The sequence below is a fragment of the Bos mutus genome, chromosome 24 (genome assembly GCF_027580195.1).
Source record: "Bos mutus isolate GX-2022 chromosome 24, NWIPB_WYAK_1.1, whole genome shotgun sequence".
In the NCBI taxonomy this organism is placed as follows: Eukaryota; Metazoa; Chordata; class Mammalia; order Artiodactyla; family Bovidae; genus Bos; species Bos mutus.
In genome coordinates, this window is record NC_091640.1 from 22,336,438 (window position 1) to 22,355,011 (window position 18,574).

General features: G+C 40.5%; 1 protein-coding gene across 20 annotated transcripts in view; it reads right to left on the bottom strand.

The window, feature by feature from the left end:
- DTNA (dystrobrevin alpha) overlaps positions 1-18,574 on the bottom strand; it is a 461,852-nt gene that overhangs the window by 108,124 nt on the left and 335,154 nt on the right. For all 20 annotated transcript variants that reach the window (XM_070361690.1, XM_070361688.1, XM_070361687.1 and 17 more), the window contains one exon: positions 12,918-13,131. In XM_070361690.1, coding sequence (XP_070217791.1) covers positions 12,918-13,131 — 214 coding nt within the window. The remainder of the gene's footprint in view (positions 1-12,917; positions 13,132-18,574) is intronic.

Sequence of the window (18,574 nt, forward strand, 5' to 3'; positions counted from 1 at the left end):
TGGTGCGTATATACAGTGGAATACTGCTCAGCCATAAAAAAGAATGAAGGAATGCTATTTGCAGGAGCATGGATGGATCTAGAGATTATCATACTAAGTGAAATAAATCAGAAAGAGAAAGACAAATACCAATGATGTCACTTCTATGTGGAATCTAAAAATTGATATCAATGAACTTATTTACAAGACAGAAACAGACTCACAGACACAGAAAACAAAGTTATGTTTACCAAAGGGGAAAGGAGGTGGGGGAGGAATACATTGGGAATTTGGGAATGGCAGGTACACACTGCTATATATAAGAGAGATTAACAACAAGGCCCTACTGTATAGCAGGGAATTGTATGCAATATCTTGTAATAAGCCACATGGAAAAGAATATGAAAAAGAAATATAGATATATATGTATATAACTGAATCACTTTGCTATATACCAGAAATGAATACAACATTGTAAATCAACTATATACTTCAATAAAAAATAAATTAAAAATAATAGAGAGGCAACAGAGCCAAATGTGCTTGAGAGTATATGTACTATGCACAGTGTATAATGGATACAGCATACAGTGTAGCCATTAGAATTGCTGATTTTTAGGGCTGGACTGGGCCTTAGAATCCATGTTGAGTGACATGATCACATAAGCTTTTCTTTGTGGATGAAAGTTGCTAGTGTAAAAGTTATAGTAAAAGCTTTAAAAATAAGTTTACTACCAGCCTATAATTCTTTAAGTAAAACAAACATTGACTTCTGTTTTCTCTTTCAATAGAGAGTGAGAACACAATGCATATACATATTTTACTCATTTCCCCCTACCCTCCATTATTTGTTTTTGGGAATCATGAAATAGATTCTAGCCAATTACCCTGAAGCTTTTGCTTCTTCAAATTTTACTTTCCTATTCTAGCTTGACATCAGAAGATAACCAATTATATAGAAAAAAACCATACCCAATTAAATTGTTATATTGTATATAATTAACACCTAAAAGGATATGTAAGGGAAACAGCAAATTATCATAGGTAGAAACTAAAATTACCTCAGCAATCAATGTTTCTTTAAATTGTTTATTTCCTTTTATATTTTGCTCAGTCTGAAAAGTTTCAAATTTTCCCAAGGGAAGCCTGATTGAAAATGGAAAAAGGAAAGTGCTTACCCTTTGGTTAACATATATATGTGGAGGTTGGTAGAGTGTCTGTCTTAAAGACACGCATTACTTCACAGTTTGACTCATCAAACATAGAAAATGAATAAGTGCTTTACCTAAGGGTTTTTCCTATGACTATACAAACAGACCCTGAATATTTATTGGAAGGACTGATGCTGAGGCTGAAACTCCAATAGTCTGGCCACCTGATGCGAAGAACTGACTCATCGGAAAAGACCCTGATGCTGGGAAAGATTGAAGGCAGGAGGAGAAGGGGATGACAGAGGATGAGATGGTTGGATGGTATCACTGACTTGATGGACATGAGTTTGAGCAAACTCTGGGAGATGGTGAAGGACGGGGAAGCCAGGCTGTGCTGCAGTCCTTGGGGTCACAAATAGTAGGACACGACTGATAACTGAGCAACAAAAATACAAACAGATAAACTGACTTCTTTTAACCTAGAGATATTACTCTTAGGAAAAAGTTGTCTGGGAAGGAAAATCGACTTTTGACCAGAGGAAAAAAAAAACAAATAAACACTGATAGGTCTGGGGTAGTAGGTTGAAGTTGGAACTGTAAAAATTTTAAAAACAGAAACCTCAATTACATAGAGATCAGGATCAGCAGGGGGAGCTCTTATACCCTGTGATGATAAGAGGCCAACAGGAGGAGGACTCCTTCCTGGCAAGGACCCAGTCAATGAAAAGCCATGCACTCTGCCTCCCTTCCTGCCCTTTATAAAAGTATTCTTTCCTAGACCTGTGGGAACTCTCCAGGGTTGCAGACCTCAAATAGCAATTCCTTGCGGATCCCAAATAAATCTTTTTTTTTTTTTCTTTCAGAGATATAACTGGTAGTCTGTTTCAGGTCAACAGACCAGAATAAAACATTTCTCCTAGTTCCCGAGAGAGTTTCCTGTTTGAAATTACAGGACCCCATGACAAGTATCAACAGTATGTGAACTGAGAACAGGCTTCAACAGTATGCGAACCAACAACTTCCAGGTGTTCAAGTTGGATTTAGAAAAGGCTGAGGAACCAGAGAGATCAAATTGCCAACATCCACCGGATCATAGAAAAAGCAAGACAGTTCCAGAAAAACATCTACTTCTGCTTCATTGACTATACTAAAGCCTTTGACTGTGTGGATCACAACAAACTGTGGAAAATTCTTAAAGAGACAGGAATACCAGACCACCTGAGCGGCCTCCAGAGAAATCTGTATGCAGGTCAAGAAGCAACAGTTAGAACTGGACATGGAACAATGGACTGCTTCCAAATTGGAAAAGGAGTACATCAAGGCTGTATATTGTCACCCTGCTTCTTTAACTTATATGCAGAGTACATCATGCAAAATGCTGGGCTGGATGAATCACAATATGGAATCAAGACTGCTGGGAGAAATATCAATACCTCAGATATGCAGACAACACCACCCTTATGGCAGAAAGCAAAGAGGAACTAAAGAACCTCCTGATGAAAGTGAAAGAGGAGAGTGAAAAAGCTGGCTTAAAACTCAACATTCAAAAAACAAGATCATGGTATCTGATCCCACTTCATGGCATGCCATCACTTCATGGCAAATAGATGGGGAAACAATGAAAACAGTGAGAGATTTTATTTTCTTGGGCTCCAAAATCACTGCAGATGGTGACTGCAGCCATGAAATTAAAAAACACTTGATTCTTGGAAGAAAAAATACGACAAACCTAGACAGCATATTAAAAAGCAGACACATTACTTTGTCAACAAAGGCCCATCTAGTCAAAGCTATGGTTTTTCCAGTAGTCATGTATGAATGTGAGAGTTGGACCATAAAGAAAGCTGAGTGCCATAGAATTGATGCTTTTGAACCGTGGTGTTGGAGAAGACTCTTGAGAGTTCCTTGGACTGCAAGGAGTTCAAACCAGTCAATCCTAAAGGAAATAAGGATAGATGCTGAAGCTGAAGCTCCAATATTTTGGCCACCTGATGCGAAGAGCCAACTCATTGGAAAAGAGACTAATGCTGGGAAATAGTGAAGGCAGGAGGAGAAAGGGACAACAGAGAATGAGATGGTTGGATGGCATCACTATGGACATGAGTTTGAGCAAGCTCTGGGAGTTGGTGACGGACAGGGAAGCCTGGCGTGCTGCAGTCCATGGGGTTGCAAAGAGTCGGACACGACTGAGCAACTGAACTGATGACAAATATCAAGTCCCTAAAAGAGATTGAATTCTGACTGACTGTTTTCTGAACAGGCTCAAGGAATTATTTCTTTATTTAAGAATACTAAAACCAGAAGCTTTTCTTTTACCAACATATTTTACCAAAGCATTTGGCAAGCATTTATGACAAGCAGAGGTCCAGCTCTCACGCTTCTGTTCCTCACACATTTTGGTGGTTTAATTCACAGAGAGAATTGCTTCTTCTTCTGTCTTCCACAGCATGGCTCTGTCATAACATGTTTTTCTATCTGGAAATTATTTTGTTCATGTGGATCATGCATTTATTAACTCAATAAATATTGACTAGCAATGCCTCAGAGGTTGGGCATATAAAGGCAAATAAGGCATGACCCCTACCCTCCTTTTTCTAATCATCTACTGGGGATAAAGAGTCAAAACTAGTTAATTTTAATACAACACATTTTATGGGCAAGGTCCATGTCTTACTCGTCTATTATCTCCAGCTTATCATAGCACCTAGAACATAGTGAGTTCTTGATACAAGTCAGTTAAATGAATAAATGCTCAAGTGAAATATTATGATTTACCACTTAAGTATTATATTGAGCAATACTAAGTATTTGAGAAAAATTGCAAAGATTGACTTTATAGCTCTTAATATTAGATCGTGTAGACATGTGATATGTTGAATTTAGAAGGGGTCATATACATAATTACTCTTGTTTTGGGGAGAGTGAAGTTAACATGTGGATGTACAGAATCCCATATTTGGCCCTGGCATCACTTTGGGCTCACCGTAATGTTAGCAAAACATTCAGGAAAAGAATCCTGACAGCACTGGGCCAGGCGAGTATGCTGGAAGTTTGTCCATAATGGAGACTAGAAGAGGCCAAACATTTTGACATCTCTCCCTCACTCCCATGAAATCCTACCTGCCACTCACCCAAGTGTGTCCGACAGAAAGACGAGTGACATTAAGGATGTTCAATTTATCTACAACTATGAAAATTCTTTGGAAAGAGCTTCCATTTTCGCAACATGTAGGAGTATTGGAGCAAAGTACTTTTCATCAGAACAAAATTTTAGTGAGTAGAGAATGTGGATACGTTGGATTTAAGATGTGCTAAGAAAAAAATCACCAAGACAAGTACATTTTAAAGGTGGAGTGCTCACCACATACATAATCATAAGCCAAGAGGAGAACATTTGGTTTCGTATGCCTCTTTTCTTTATCCTTCATTGTCACACATCCATAGAGCCTCACACATGAACAACACATTTTGTTGGTGTATTTGGTAGTGCATCTTGAATTAAACATCAGAATCATTTTTAAAACTCAAAAGGCAGAAGGATTTTGGCAGAGTTCCAGGATTATTTCATATTCACACATCTGAAATTATGCCATGGTACACTCCATCGTGTTGGGGGCTCAGCAGTGTGAAAGGATGTTCAAATGGCTCAGCAAGGTTTGGTATGTCAAAAGAAAATGTCAAAAGAAAATTCCAGAATTTTGTATTCTCTATGAAAGACTATTACACGATGAATATGGAGTTATGGATGGCTATTGTAGAACTGACTCTAAATCTACAATGTAAAACTTGTTAAGTCCAAATATCTCTTTCACATACACTCTGTCAACTTGTCTAAATCCTGCAAACTAGAAAGGTTAGGAATGTGAGCATAATAATAATATCCTGTAATAAACAGGGCAAGTCTAGGGGAAAAAACACATTAATTCTCATATAAAAAGATAAAATGGAAAGCATGAATATACCTGAACTTAAACTGATGCCTGAAAGAAAATGATTTTCCCCTACTTAACCCATCTAGTAGGAAGTAAATTATCTAATCTTTTTATTTTCACCTTCATCACTTACTCAACCTGGAAAATCATAATAATACAGCAGCAAACCAGTAAGATTGCTGGTATGCAGTAAATGCTGAGTACCTCTTAGCTATTATTACAATTATAATATTGTTATTATTATCATTGGAGAATTGGCATTAAAAATCAACCTCCCAAATAAGAAAACCACTGTTTAGTGGTGGATTCATGTTGATGTATGGAAAACCAATACAATATTGTAAAGTAATTAACCTCCAATTAAAATAAATAAATTTATATTGAAAAAAAAAGAAAATCACTGTTTCTTAGAATACATCTCATTGTCCAACTTTGGAGTTTTAAATATATGTGCAAAAAATATTTGCTAAAAGTAAGACCCCCATCACATAATCTACTTTATGAGGAACTGTGCCAAGAAGGTAGTCTCCTGAATTGAAATGAGATTAAGTCCCTGATGAAAGTCGATCTTAGTGTTTCCCAGAAAAGTGGGAACGGGGTAAAGAGAAGCATGTTGAAGTCTTTTGTGAAAACGGGATCCCCCACGTTAGTAACCGTGGGCATCTCATGTGCTTCTAGATGGAGCAGGAATTGAAAATAGAGGATAGGAGTCTAGGTAACAGAGCAAACTTAGACCTACCAAGTTTAATAATAATAGACTGGAGATTCAGGTCAGTTCAGTTGCTCAGTGGTGTCTGATTCTTTGCAACCCCATGGATGGCAGCACACCAGGCTTCCCTGTCCTTCACCATCTCCCGGAGCTTGCTCAAACCCATGTTCATTGAGTCAGTGATGCCAGTCATCTTGTCCTCTGTCATCTCCTTCTCCTCCTGCCTTCAATCTTTCCCAGCATCAAGATCTTTTCCAATAAGTTGGCTCTTCTCATCAGCTGGCCAAGGTATTGAGCTTCTGCTTCAGAATCAGTCCTTCCAATGAATATTCAGGACTGATTTCCTTTAGGATGGATTGGTTTGATCTCCTTGCAGTCCAAGGGACTCTCAAGAGTCTTTTCCAACACCACCATTCCAAAGCATCAATTCTTTGGCACTCAGCCTTTTTATAGTCCAACTCTCATATCCATACATGACTACTGGAATAACCCTAGCCTTGACTATACAGACTGGAGATTAAGGAGGGCTTAGGGAAAGACTAGAGATCTCTTCAAGAAAATTAGAGATACCAAGGGAACATTTCATGCAAAGATGGGCTCGATAAAGGACAGAAATGGTATGGACCTAACGGAAGCAGAAGATATTAAGAAGAGATAGCAAGAATACACAGAAGAACTGTACAAAAAAGATCTTCACGACCCAGATAATCACGATGGTGTAATCACTGACCTAGAGCCAGACATCCTGGAATGTGAAACCAAGTGGGCCTTAGAAAGCATCACTATGAACAAAGCTAGTGAAGGTGATGGAATTCCAGTTGAGCTATTTCAAATCCTGAAAGATGATGCTGTGACTGTTAAAGTGCTGCACTCAATATGCCAGAAAATTTGGAAAACTCAGCAGTGGCCACAGGACTGGAAAAATTCAGTTTTCATTCCAATCCCAAAGAAAGGCAATGCCAAAGAATGCTCAAACTACTGCACAATTGCACTTATCTCACACGCTAGTAAAGTAATGCTCAGGGTTTTCCAAGCCAGGCTTTAGCAATATGTGAACCGTGAACTTCCTGATGTTCAAGCTGGTTTTAGAAAAGGCAGAGGAACCAGAGATCAAATTGCCAACATCCGCTGGATCATGGAAAAAGCAAGAGAGTTCCAGAAAAACATCTATTTCTGCTTTATTGACTATGCCAAAGCCTTTGACTGTGTGGATCACAATAAACTGTGGAAAGTTCTTCAAGAGATGGGAATACCAGACCACCTGATCTGCTTCTTGAGAAATTTGTATGCAGGTCAGGAAGCAACAGTTAGAACTGGACATGGAACAACAGACTGGTTCCAAATCGGAAAAGGAGTTTGTCAAGGCTGTATATTGTCACCCTGTTTATTTAACTTATATCCAGAGTACATCATGAGAAATGCTGGACTGGAAGAAACATGCCAGGAGAAATATCAATAACCTCAGATATTCAGATGACACCACCCTTATGGCAGAAAGTGAAGAGGAACTAAAAAGCCTCTTGATGAAAGTGAAAGAGGAGAGTGAAAAAGTTGGCTTAAAGCTCAACATTCAGAAAATGAAGATCATGGTATCTGGCCCCAACACTTCATGGGAAATAGATGGGGAAACAGTGGAAACAGTGTCAGACTTTATTTTTCTGGGCTCCAAAATCACTGCAGATGGTGACTACAGCCATGAAATTAAAAGACGCTTATTCCTTGGAAGGAAAGTTATGACCAACCTAGATAGCATATTCAAAAGCAGAGACATTACTTTGCCAACAAAGGTCCGTCTAGTCAAGGCTATGGTTTTTCCTGTGGTCATGTATGGATGTGAGAGTTGGACTGTGAAGAAGGCTGAGCACCGAAGAATTGATGCTTTTGAACTGTGGTGTTGGAGAAGACTCTTGAGAGTCCCTTGGACTGCAAGGAGATCCAACCAGTCCATTCTGAAGGAGATCAGTCCTGGGATTTCTTTGGAAGGAATGATGCTAAAGCTGAAACTCCAGTACTTTGGCCACCTCATGCAAAGGGTTGACTCATTGGAGAAGACTCTGATTCTGGGAGGGATTGGGGGCAGGAGGAGAAGGGGACGACAGAGGATGAGATGGCTGGATGGCATCACTGACTCGATGGACGTGAGTCTGGGTGAACTCCGGGAGTTGGTGATGGACAGGGAGGCCTGGCGTGCTGCGATACATGGGGGTCGCAAAGAGTCGGACATGATTGAGCGACTGAACTGAACTGAACTGACTGAATCTCAGAAAAAGAATAAAAAGAAATTAGTGTGATAAGAGCTGAGAAAAGTCAACCTCTGATTTTCATTCATTCATTCACTCACTCACTGATGCACTGTGAGCTGGATATTGGCTCAGATGCTGTGCATACAAAGAAAAAGACTTAAAAGTAGCTTGTGTGAGGCAGTCACACAAGCGGAGAGGCCCCCTCTCTAAGAGACCATCAGAATCACATGAAAGGAGCAGTGGGCCCTGGCAAAAGATGAGCAGCTCCACCACGAGAGGTGAAGGGCTTCACAGTGTATCAGCGTCTATGACCCCACCTCTCCAAAAGGCCACACGTGATTGACTTTGAAGGATTATTTTCAAGGTAACCATGGTACCTCAATAAAACTGCTTTTTAAAGAAGACAATTATTTTCATTTTGTAATTTTCTGTCATGTATTTTTTTTTCTTTTTGTTACTTTCTTTCTTTTTTTTTTGCTTCTTTATTTTTTTATTTATTTTTTTAAATTTTATTTTATTTTTAAACTTTACAATATTGCATTAGTTTTGCCAAATATCGAAATGAATCTGCCACAGGTATACATGTGTTCCCCATCCTGAACCCTCCTCACTCCTCCCTCCCCATACTATCCCTCTGGGTCGTCCCAGTGCACCAACCCCAAGCATCCAGTATCGTGCATCGAACCTGGACTGGCAACTCGTTTCATACATGATATTATACATGTTTCAATGCCATTCTCCCAAATCGTCCCACCCTGTCCCTCTCCCACAGAGTCCACAAGACTGATCTATACATCAGTGTCTCTTTTGCTGTCTCGTACACAGGGTTATTGTTACCATCTTTCTAAATTCCATATATATACGTTAGTATACTGTATTTGCCTAAAAAGTAATAACAGTAGAAGGCTTTAGAACACTTCAAGGAGATTTTTCCCCCACTGGGATATGGACAAGAGGTGAGAGGGAAAGTGCTGTCGAGTTAGAGTTATTGGATTATGAAAGAAAGAGTCTCAGGGAAGGCTCCTGCCAGCAGATAAAGGAAGGAGGCAGGTGGGTTCCTGGAGGAGCACAGAAGGGCAGAGACAGGAAGAGACGGGCTCAAGCCTCTGGTTATTTCCTTACATTCTTCTTCCCTCTAAGCCCCTGCTCTCCTTTTCTGAGATCCCTTTCCCATGCTTCTCAGGCACAGTTCTCCATTTCCCTAGAGACACTCAGAGAAGAAAGTTTCCAGATATGGAAACAGTATGCTTGGAAGTTGTTAGGTAATAGCCCACTGGGTGATATCCCTCCAAGCATCCATCTTTAGAAGGAAAGTGGTCAAAACGAAAACCTTCTAGACTGAAGTGACTGCCTATTCAGTGACAGAATGGCAAGCATCTTTAGGCCATGCCATGCCATGCTAAGTCACTTCAGTTGTGCCTGACTCTTTGTGTGACACCATAGACTGTAGCCCCGCAGGCCCCCCTGTCCAGGGGATTCTCCAGGCAAGAATACTGGAGTGGGTGGCCATGTCCTCCTCCAGAATCTTCCTGACTCAGGGATCAAACCACTGTCTCATGTCTCCTGCACTGGCAGGCAGGTTCTTTACCACAAGCGCCACCTGGGAAGTCCAGGCATTGGAGGCAAATGCCAACTCCTGAGGTCTATGAATCACCCTATGTATGCAGTGATGTACTGCATCATGAGGCTGACTTGGCCAAAGAGCAGAGAAACCTCAAAACCAGGGAGCTCATTACAGTCTATGGCAAGCATGCCTGTGTGAGAACAGAGACCCGGGTGGTTGGGGAGGATGGTGGAGAGGAATGGAAGAGTGTTATTTGGGGGAACCGTGGTTGTGGGAAGGTAAGTCTGGTTCCCAGGGGTGCATCCGAGTCAGCTGGGCCTTGATCCTCCTTTCAGGTCATTACTTCTTGGCAGAGTTCAACTGGCTGAGGCTGGTGAACTTTAAGGCACAAGCAAAATAATAGCCATATTTCTTTGAATGCAAGTTCTTATTCTTCATGGGATTAAATTTCTGTATTTGCTTCAGTTTTTTTTTAAAACAGTACCACTTTAGAGTCCAGAATCTCATGGCATCTCTAACTTATTATACATTTTTCCTCATTTTTCTTTTAATATGAGCAATTAAAATATAGCAAATGAGGGGACAATCTCCTAAACATTTCAGTGACTCTGTAATAGCAGAAGCACATCATTCATCTACCACTATCAGGCTCATTCATGCCTACCAAGATACAGAAGCCTCCCTTAAATACTTGGGTTCTGTAAAATAATGCCATTTGGAGCAATATGCAAGAATTAAAGATTATCATACCAAGTAAAGTAAGTCAGAAAGAGAAAGACAAATACCATATGATATCACTTATATGTGGAATCTAAAATATGACACAAACGATCCTATCTATGAAACAGTAACGGACTGAGGGTCATAGAGAACAGACTAAGGGTCTGTTACCCTTGTGGTTACCAAGGGGAGGGGCTGGAGGAGGGATGGAGTGGGAGGCTGGGGTTAGCAGATGTAAGCTATTATATATGGAATGAATAAACAACAACATCCTATTGCCTAGCATGGGGAAGTATATTCAGTATCCTATGATAAACCATAATTTAAAAGAATATAAAAAAGAAATATCTGTATATGTATAGCTTAATCACTTTGCTGTTCCTCAGAAATGAATACAATATCGTAAATCAACTATAGTTCAATAAAAAATAAATACTTGCATATAGTTATGGGACAGGTGGTAGGAAATGACATCAGATTTCCATCCTGGATCTCATTTGGATAACTAGAAGTATACTATCAGAAGAGCTGGAATAGAACTTTCATTTTACTCTTGTTTCTATTCTTATACTCACTTGTAAATTGTATTTCCAGGTAGTGGACTTCCTTATGAGATGCACTCACAGTGTCTAAAATTTCAAAATCCATCAGATGGAAAACTTGTTTTTTAGTAGACCTATACTCATTGGCTCTGAGAATGCAGAAGTGTGTGCAGACTGGGGTCTGTCTTTTAGATGGATGCATGTATGAATCTCTACAGTGAGATTTCTCTGTATGGATGTGTTTCTAAATCTACTACAATGAGATTACTGAAAGAAGACACCAGGGACTTTCCCATCAGTAAGAAGATTAGGAACCAAATATTTCTTCTGAACACGGGTGTGAACTACTCTTTATCTTGGTATAATCCTTCTTAGCTTAGCATCCAACAATCTTCAAATGATTCAGCTACATTATCAGAGCTATTTAGAGAACATTTACAGCTTGGCTTTTTGAAATGCTCTTCCTGATATTCCCAAACAAAAGTGACAAATCTATTAGTTTAAGCTCCATCTATTTCACAACATCCCCCACCCTTATTGCTAATTTGGCCTCATTTCTGAATTTTCAGAGTTGGCCCAAATTATTTTTTAGCTTTGATTCCTTATGAATCCTCTAGCAATACCCCATGAGGTAGCAGGAAATTACTTCTTTCTGTTTACATTTTCCACCGTTACACTTATAACAGATAAGCCTCCTGAAGGTTTTAGCAACAGGTCTGAAAGCTGCCATGGTCTTGTTACAGAAATTCCACGGCTTGGTTCCACTCTGCTGCCTGTCATATGGAACCACCGCTTCCTTTCCCAGCCCTGCCGCTTGACTACCACAGTGATGAGCCCAGAGCAGGACATCAGTTCTGAAGGTTGCACAGACTAAGATAAATGGAATTTATCAGGCTGGACTGCTTGCTTATTTCAACTTGAGAATTTCTCAAAATATAAACACAGAGACAATAATGTCTACTGGTCAACCTGAGCACCAACTATCCTATCAGCATGCTAGGTTGCAGAGTGACAGCTGGTGACTTTTGTGAGTGGCATAATGACATTAGCCTGGCTGGAACATCTCCAGTGCTGGGCTTAACTACTCCCAAGCCTTGGCAACGAGAATAAGCAAAATCTTCTGAGAGTCTTAAAAGGGATTGCTGAAAGGTCAAGCTAGTGATTTTCCTTTTTAATATTCAAAACAAAGAGTGAAATTGGAGGTGTTGATCCTATATCTAGCCTAGGGGCCATCAGCAAAAGCCCTTTTGAAATTTTGATCTGATAATGGGATTCAGGGGAGGTTTTACATTTTCCAGGGCTGCCACATGTGCCTGGGAAAAGAAATCGAAGCTGAATCCCTAAGTCCCCATTCTGCCACTATTGTGCTGAGAGTCAGTGGCCCTGCTGATTGCCACTGGACAAGTGACAATCTCTCTGTGCTTTGGGTCCTTCACCGGTAAAATGAGAAGTTTGGAAGAACGACCTTTAAGATCTCAGACAGCTCTGAAATTCTCTGTGTCTGTGAGGGGAAGTTTAAGATAATGAGGCTGGGTTTCAGTTGCGGTGCGTGAAATGGCATCACTTTGTTTTACGTGGTACATTATGGACCAGTCCGTTTAATGCAAGTCACAGCTATTTTTACTAGACTAGTCAAGGAAGGAAGCCTGTTCAATGTCTCTGTTTGCTCTGGGGTCTTGTTATGACACCTCAGAAGTGCTGTCTTAGACGATTTGCAAAGGAGAGGGTTAAAAACCTCCTCCACAACATGCTGCATTAAATCGCTCCACAGGCCTGCCACCATGTGGCTTCCAAGTGTCCGTAGCTTCTAGGAAGCGTAGGATGAATTAAACAAAGGTCAGCACATAAAATACAAGAGTCCCCAGTTTCCTGTGGTGCCATTTTACGCTCTAAGTCTTTTCCAAAGCATTTAAAATTTATGTTACACACACAGAAACTCTATTGAGATAAGTATCTGAACAAGAAAAAAGCAGCAGTTGGTTCCTCCAGAATATTCTTTGGAATAAAGACCAAGAAGGATAAGAGGAAGGGGAGACAGAACACGCAGAGAGTCACAGACATTTCAGAGGGAGCTTACGGATCAAAGGCTGCCAGCAGGAAGTTTAACAGGAGGCTGATGGACTGCTCCACCTGGATTTGGTGTGTGGTTGGCATCCTTTTGTTGAGCTGGTAAAAGATGGTGGAGAGCACAGCCTCCAGTCGGGCCACGTTGAGCTCCATGTTTGGGTCCACGTTGTTCAGAGCGTTTTCTCTCAGTGCTTCTATGACGTTCCAAATGTCCACCAGGTGCACTACAGACAACGAAAGCAGAGTGGACGTATCAGCCCAGAGTGCATGGAAAGGCAATTCATTATTTCACACGTGCCATTCGTCCTGTTTTGACAAGGTGCCTCGCAGGCTTCCCTACGTGTTCCACCGCTGTGGGGGTTGACACTAGCAGAGAAAGGTACATAGCGCAGGATCTCAAAGAGCTGATGTGCAACGTATAACAGCAAACCAATAATTTCATGAACATCACAGGAGAGGACTATTTCTGAACATCACAGTATTCTTCTTAATAATCTGTTATTCTTCATAATAGATCTTTGAAATACAATGTGAAGAACCTGAGGATAAAGAAAGTTAACTGACGAACACCAACGTCCAAGGGAAGTCACCTGGCATTTGTATCCAGGCCTATCTGGCTTTTTAAAACATTGAGATAGAATTGCTATATAACACTGGGTAAGTTTCAAGTGCTGATTTGATAATTTTTATATTGATTTGACACATTGGAAACCCACTCCAGTGTCTTGCCTGGAAAATCCCATGGACAGAGAAGCCTGGTAGGCTACAGTCCATGGGGCTGCAAAGAGTTGGATACGACTGAGCGACTTCACTTCACTATACCACAAGATGATTGCCACCATACCGTTAGCTAACACACTGGGTCCCATGATTATCATTTCTTTTTTTGTGGCGAGAACTTTTAAGATCCAGTTTCTTAGCAACTTTGAAGTATATAGTACTTGTGATTAAAATTAACAAGGCTATCTGGCTTTAAAGCACTTTCCCACTTGTACATCCTGACCCCTTACAAAGAAAAGAGAAAACCGACACATATTCCAGTGTTGAAAGGCTATCAAAAGTGCATTTGAGCATTTAAAATATTTTCATTTCTTTACATATTTTCAGTCATCTAAGGTTTGAAATAAGAAAAAAGGAAAAGTTAAAGTAGGCAGGAAGATAGGCAGGGGAAAAAGGAAAAGTTACCTCTTCAATGAAGCAGTAGAACTAAGACACAGATCACTTAAAGGTCAAGAATAGTTTCTTGGTGCCACTGATAGCAAGCTCATGTAACTCAATTCATGGTTACTTTTGCTAGGATAGTCAAGAAATCCATTTCTATGTCTTCCCTGTTCACCCCGAAGTCTTGTTATGATGGTCCCAGAAACCATCACCACAGTTAAGAGAAACCGACACGTGTATCACCGCCCCCCGCCCCCCGAGGTCTCCTTATGCAGATTCTCATCCCTCCTACCACTTCATCCTGGGAAACCAAAGATCTGTTTTCTATCACAATTTTCTAGAATACTATATGGCTGGAATCATACAATATGTACTTTTTTTGTCTGTATCCTTTTAGTGTAACGACCTTGAGAATTATCTATGTTGTTGCATGACAATAGTTTCTTCTTTTTTATTGCTGCATGGTATCCTATTAAATAGCTATACCACAAGTTGGTTATCAACTTCCCTGCTGGTAGACATTTGGGTGGTTCCAGTTATTGGTTATTATGAATAAAACTGCTATGAACAATCATGTACAAAACTTTGTATAGACATACACTTCCATTTCTCTGGTAAATATGTAGAAACGAAAGTGACTAGCTCGTATGGGAGGTGTATGTTTCATTATGAAACTTCCAAAGCGTTTCTTAAACTAGTTGTACTGTTTTACACTCCCATCAGGAGTGTGAGAATTCTAGATTCTCTACATCTTCATCAAGTTTAAGGTTCACGTTTCATTACACTTTGGTGTTTGAAAAATATGTTGTCTTTCTCAATGAAGTATTGGGTTGACCAAAAAGTTTGTTTGGTTTTTGCAGTAAGATCTTATGGAAAAACCCAAACGAACTTTTCTGGCCAGCCTAATATACACTTATGTTTTCATTCCTGAGAACTGTACATGCCACATATGCTTTTCCACCAACAACTTTCAAGTTTTAGTCTCTTATCTCTTTGCTCACTTCTGACACTGTATTTGAAAAACAAAACTAACATCTATCAAGCTCCTGGACTTGAAGTTGAAATAAACGCCTGACTTGGAGTCCAAAGACCTAGGTCCAAATCTGGCTATTCTTCTACAAGTGCATACCCTTTAAGCCTTGACTCAGAGCCTCACTTTCCTCATCTGTAAAGTGGGGGCTGTTGCTGTTTAGTTGCTAAGTCATGTCTGACTCTTTTTTCAACCCCATGAACTGTAGTATGCCAGTCTCCTCTGTCCATGGGATTTCCTAGGCAAGAATACTGGAGTGAGCTGCCATTTCCTTCTCCAGGCGATCTTCCTGACATAGGGATAGGTGTGTCTCCTGCCTTGGAAGGCAAATTCTTTTCCAGTGAGCCACCACGGAAGCCCAAAGTGGAGATGGTGTTCATTAAATGGAAAAAATGCTTGAAATCAAAAGTGGTAGTACCTGGTACATAGAGACAACACATTCTACATGAACAAATGAATAATGTGAGTCATGGCAAAAGAAAAAGAAAATCTTTTTGGCCAATCTCTGGTTTGTAACAGAGGAACACAAATCACTTTCCAACTGAATTCCTTAAATATTTCTTAGATTTGGATAAATTCAGATTTCTGTGATTCCAAATTTGCAACATTCTTTATCACACAACAAGGACATTATTTATATTTCTTAATGTTATGGATCCAATTTTTCAATTTAGCAAGCAAGGTACTCCTAGGGAGCTGGCATTATAAGTTGAACTTATTTATTAATTAAATTTCTTGAGGGAAATAGATGGGATTCCTATAATTATTCCCTATACATTTGATCTACAAACCCTCTGACTCTAGTCCTTGGGGATATCCAGTACAGGATACAAAGAGAGCCATGATGATGAAATCTGGCCCATTGTCCTGGCTCTTGTGTGTGCCCAGGTAACCATAAGGAGTGGGCTACTGAGCCATTCTGATCCAGATCCTGGCTATGGATCACAAGAAACAGGCATTGGAGAAGAGGAATATGGACTCTGAACTTGAGCATAGGAAGGAGATGGCTACAAGGCAAGAAAGAGAAATGGCAGCTGGTGGAGGCATAGTCTACATACCGAGGTCTCTCCTGGGGAGACTCTGTCGGGGCAGATGAAGGCTCTAGGATTCCCAGAAGTGGAAGAACACAGATGCATGAGAGTGACCAACAGACCAAAGGGAGGTTCTTCAGGCAATTGAGCCTTTGCATGTCCAGCCTATCTTTTCTCTTCCAAACCCATTTCCTCTGGGGTTCCCTTCTCTAGTGAATGGCACTAACTCTTGCCCCTGTGAGAACCTGCCTTTCATCCATGGGTCCCATATCATACATGCTCTCAGTGACCAAGTCCTATGAAACTATCTCATCCATGTCACTTTAATGCCTCTGTTTTCATGGACCCTTATCCCCATCACGCAACTCCATCATCCACTCCTGTGACCACTAGCTCTCACTGGTTAAGTCAGTTCTTTTGTCTTTATTCTTTCTCCATCCCAACCCTTGCTATACACTGGAGTCAGAGTGATATTGCTGAACTGCAAATCTGACACGGCACTTGTATGATGCTGGAAGTCCTTTAGTAAACTTCCCATTTATTTGAAATCCAAACTCTTCAACATGTCTTGCAAAGTTGTTTCTGATCTGGCCTCATTTACTTCTCATCTATGTTTCATCCACCATAACTCAGTGTCAATACCGCTTCCTCAAGGATGTCTTTCTGGATCCCTGCCTCCAGGTTTTGTACTCACCATACATGCCGTATGGTGAGCACTGTTCTTTCCCATCACAGTATTTAGTGGACTCTATGTACAGATAAGTTGGTCACCTGTTTCCCTCTCTGCATTGTCCATGCCACAGAAAAAGACAGCATGTTGTGATAACCATTCATATCCCAAGCACTGTCACAGGGCCTCATAAATCATAGGAGCTTAATGAATATCTGTTGGCTGAGTGAATGACAAGGAAATGATAATAGAGAAACAGGCTATGGACGCATTTGATTGCTAAAGATGTGATAGGTGTAATCATGAAATATCAACATGAAGAATCATACAAGCATTGGATTGAATCTTAGGTATGCATGCCTGCTCAGTCTCTTCAGTCGTATCCGACTTCTTGTGACTCTATGAACTGTAGCCCACCAGGCTCCTCTGTCCATGGGATTCTTCAGGCAAGAATAGTGGAGTGGGTTGCCATGCCCTCCTCCAGGGGATCTTCCTGACCCAGGGATCACATTTCCTGTGGCTCCTGCATTGCAAATGGATTCTTTACCGCTGAGCCACTGGGGAAGCCCCAATCTTAGGTACAGCATCAGTCAAATTACTTGACTTCCTTGAATCTTATCTTAGAAAAGTCGGGCTGATAATAGTACTTCCCCTCCGATGATTACTATGAAGGTAAAATGGGATGATGCCTGAAAACACTTGGAATAGGGAATATAACATAGGAAATAACAGCATCCTATAATTATAGAGAAAACATTTAGAAATCATGTGAAAGTTATTAAAAATAAATATGTTCCACATGGAAACTTACATTACCATATGTAAAACAGATAGCCAATGGGAATTTGCTGTATGGCTCAGGAAACCCAAACAGGGGCTCTGTATCAGCCTAGAGACGTAGGATGGGGAGGAACATGGGAGGGAGATTCAAAAGGGAGGGGATCTATGCATACCTATGGCTGATTCATGTTGAGGTTTGACAGAAAACAACAAAATTCTGTAAAGCAATTATCTTTCAATAAAAAAAAATGCTTCATATTTGTGTTTTCCACACATTTAAGATCACTAAATAAGGAAAAATAAAATGCTAATTCTGAATGTGAGGCTAGTTACATGTGACTGAAAGAAAGCTAGTTTTCATAATGATGTGCCCAGCACTGTGGCAGGTCTTGGGGACTCAATGGCAAGCTATAAAGATGCGGTTCCTGCTTCAGGGGCTAACCGTCTGGTGGGGATACAGACCTGCCTCATGACGGCACAGATAATCAAAAATCATGACTTACTGTGACAGACCGGGTGCCAGGCACAAACTAGATTACTATATGGTCATGAAGAGGCAACTGGAACAAGATAAGGCAGAGGAGCACTATAGCTGCAATAATGATTCTGGTCTGGATGCTGAGACATGGGTTTTAAACAGCACAGTGACATGATCAGTAATGCAGCTTAAAAATATCATTTCTGACAATGAGGAAAGAAGGGAACGAAGATGGACAGGCATGCATGTGGAAGTCGCTAGAACCTACTGTCTTATCCAAGTAAGGCACTCTGGCATTTTTGCACAGGGGTGGCAGTCCACAGAAAGACTGTAATCATGCTTGTTATCTGTACTTATTTTCTAGGAGTAGCAGAGTGGAAAGGATACAGATTTTGCCATCACAAAGACAGGTTTTACTCCTGGCTCCACGAACAACTGTAAAACTGTGAGCAAGTTATTTCACCTCAATACATTTTATTGGGCTTTACATAGGTGGTGCTAGTGGTAAAGAACCCAC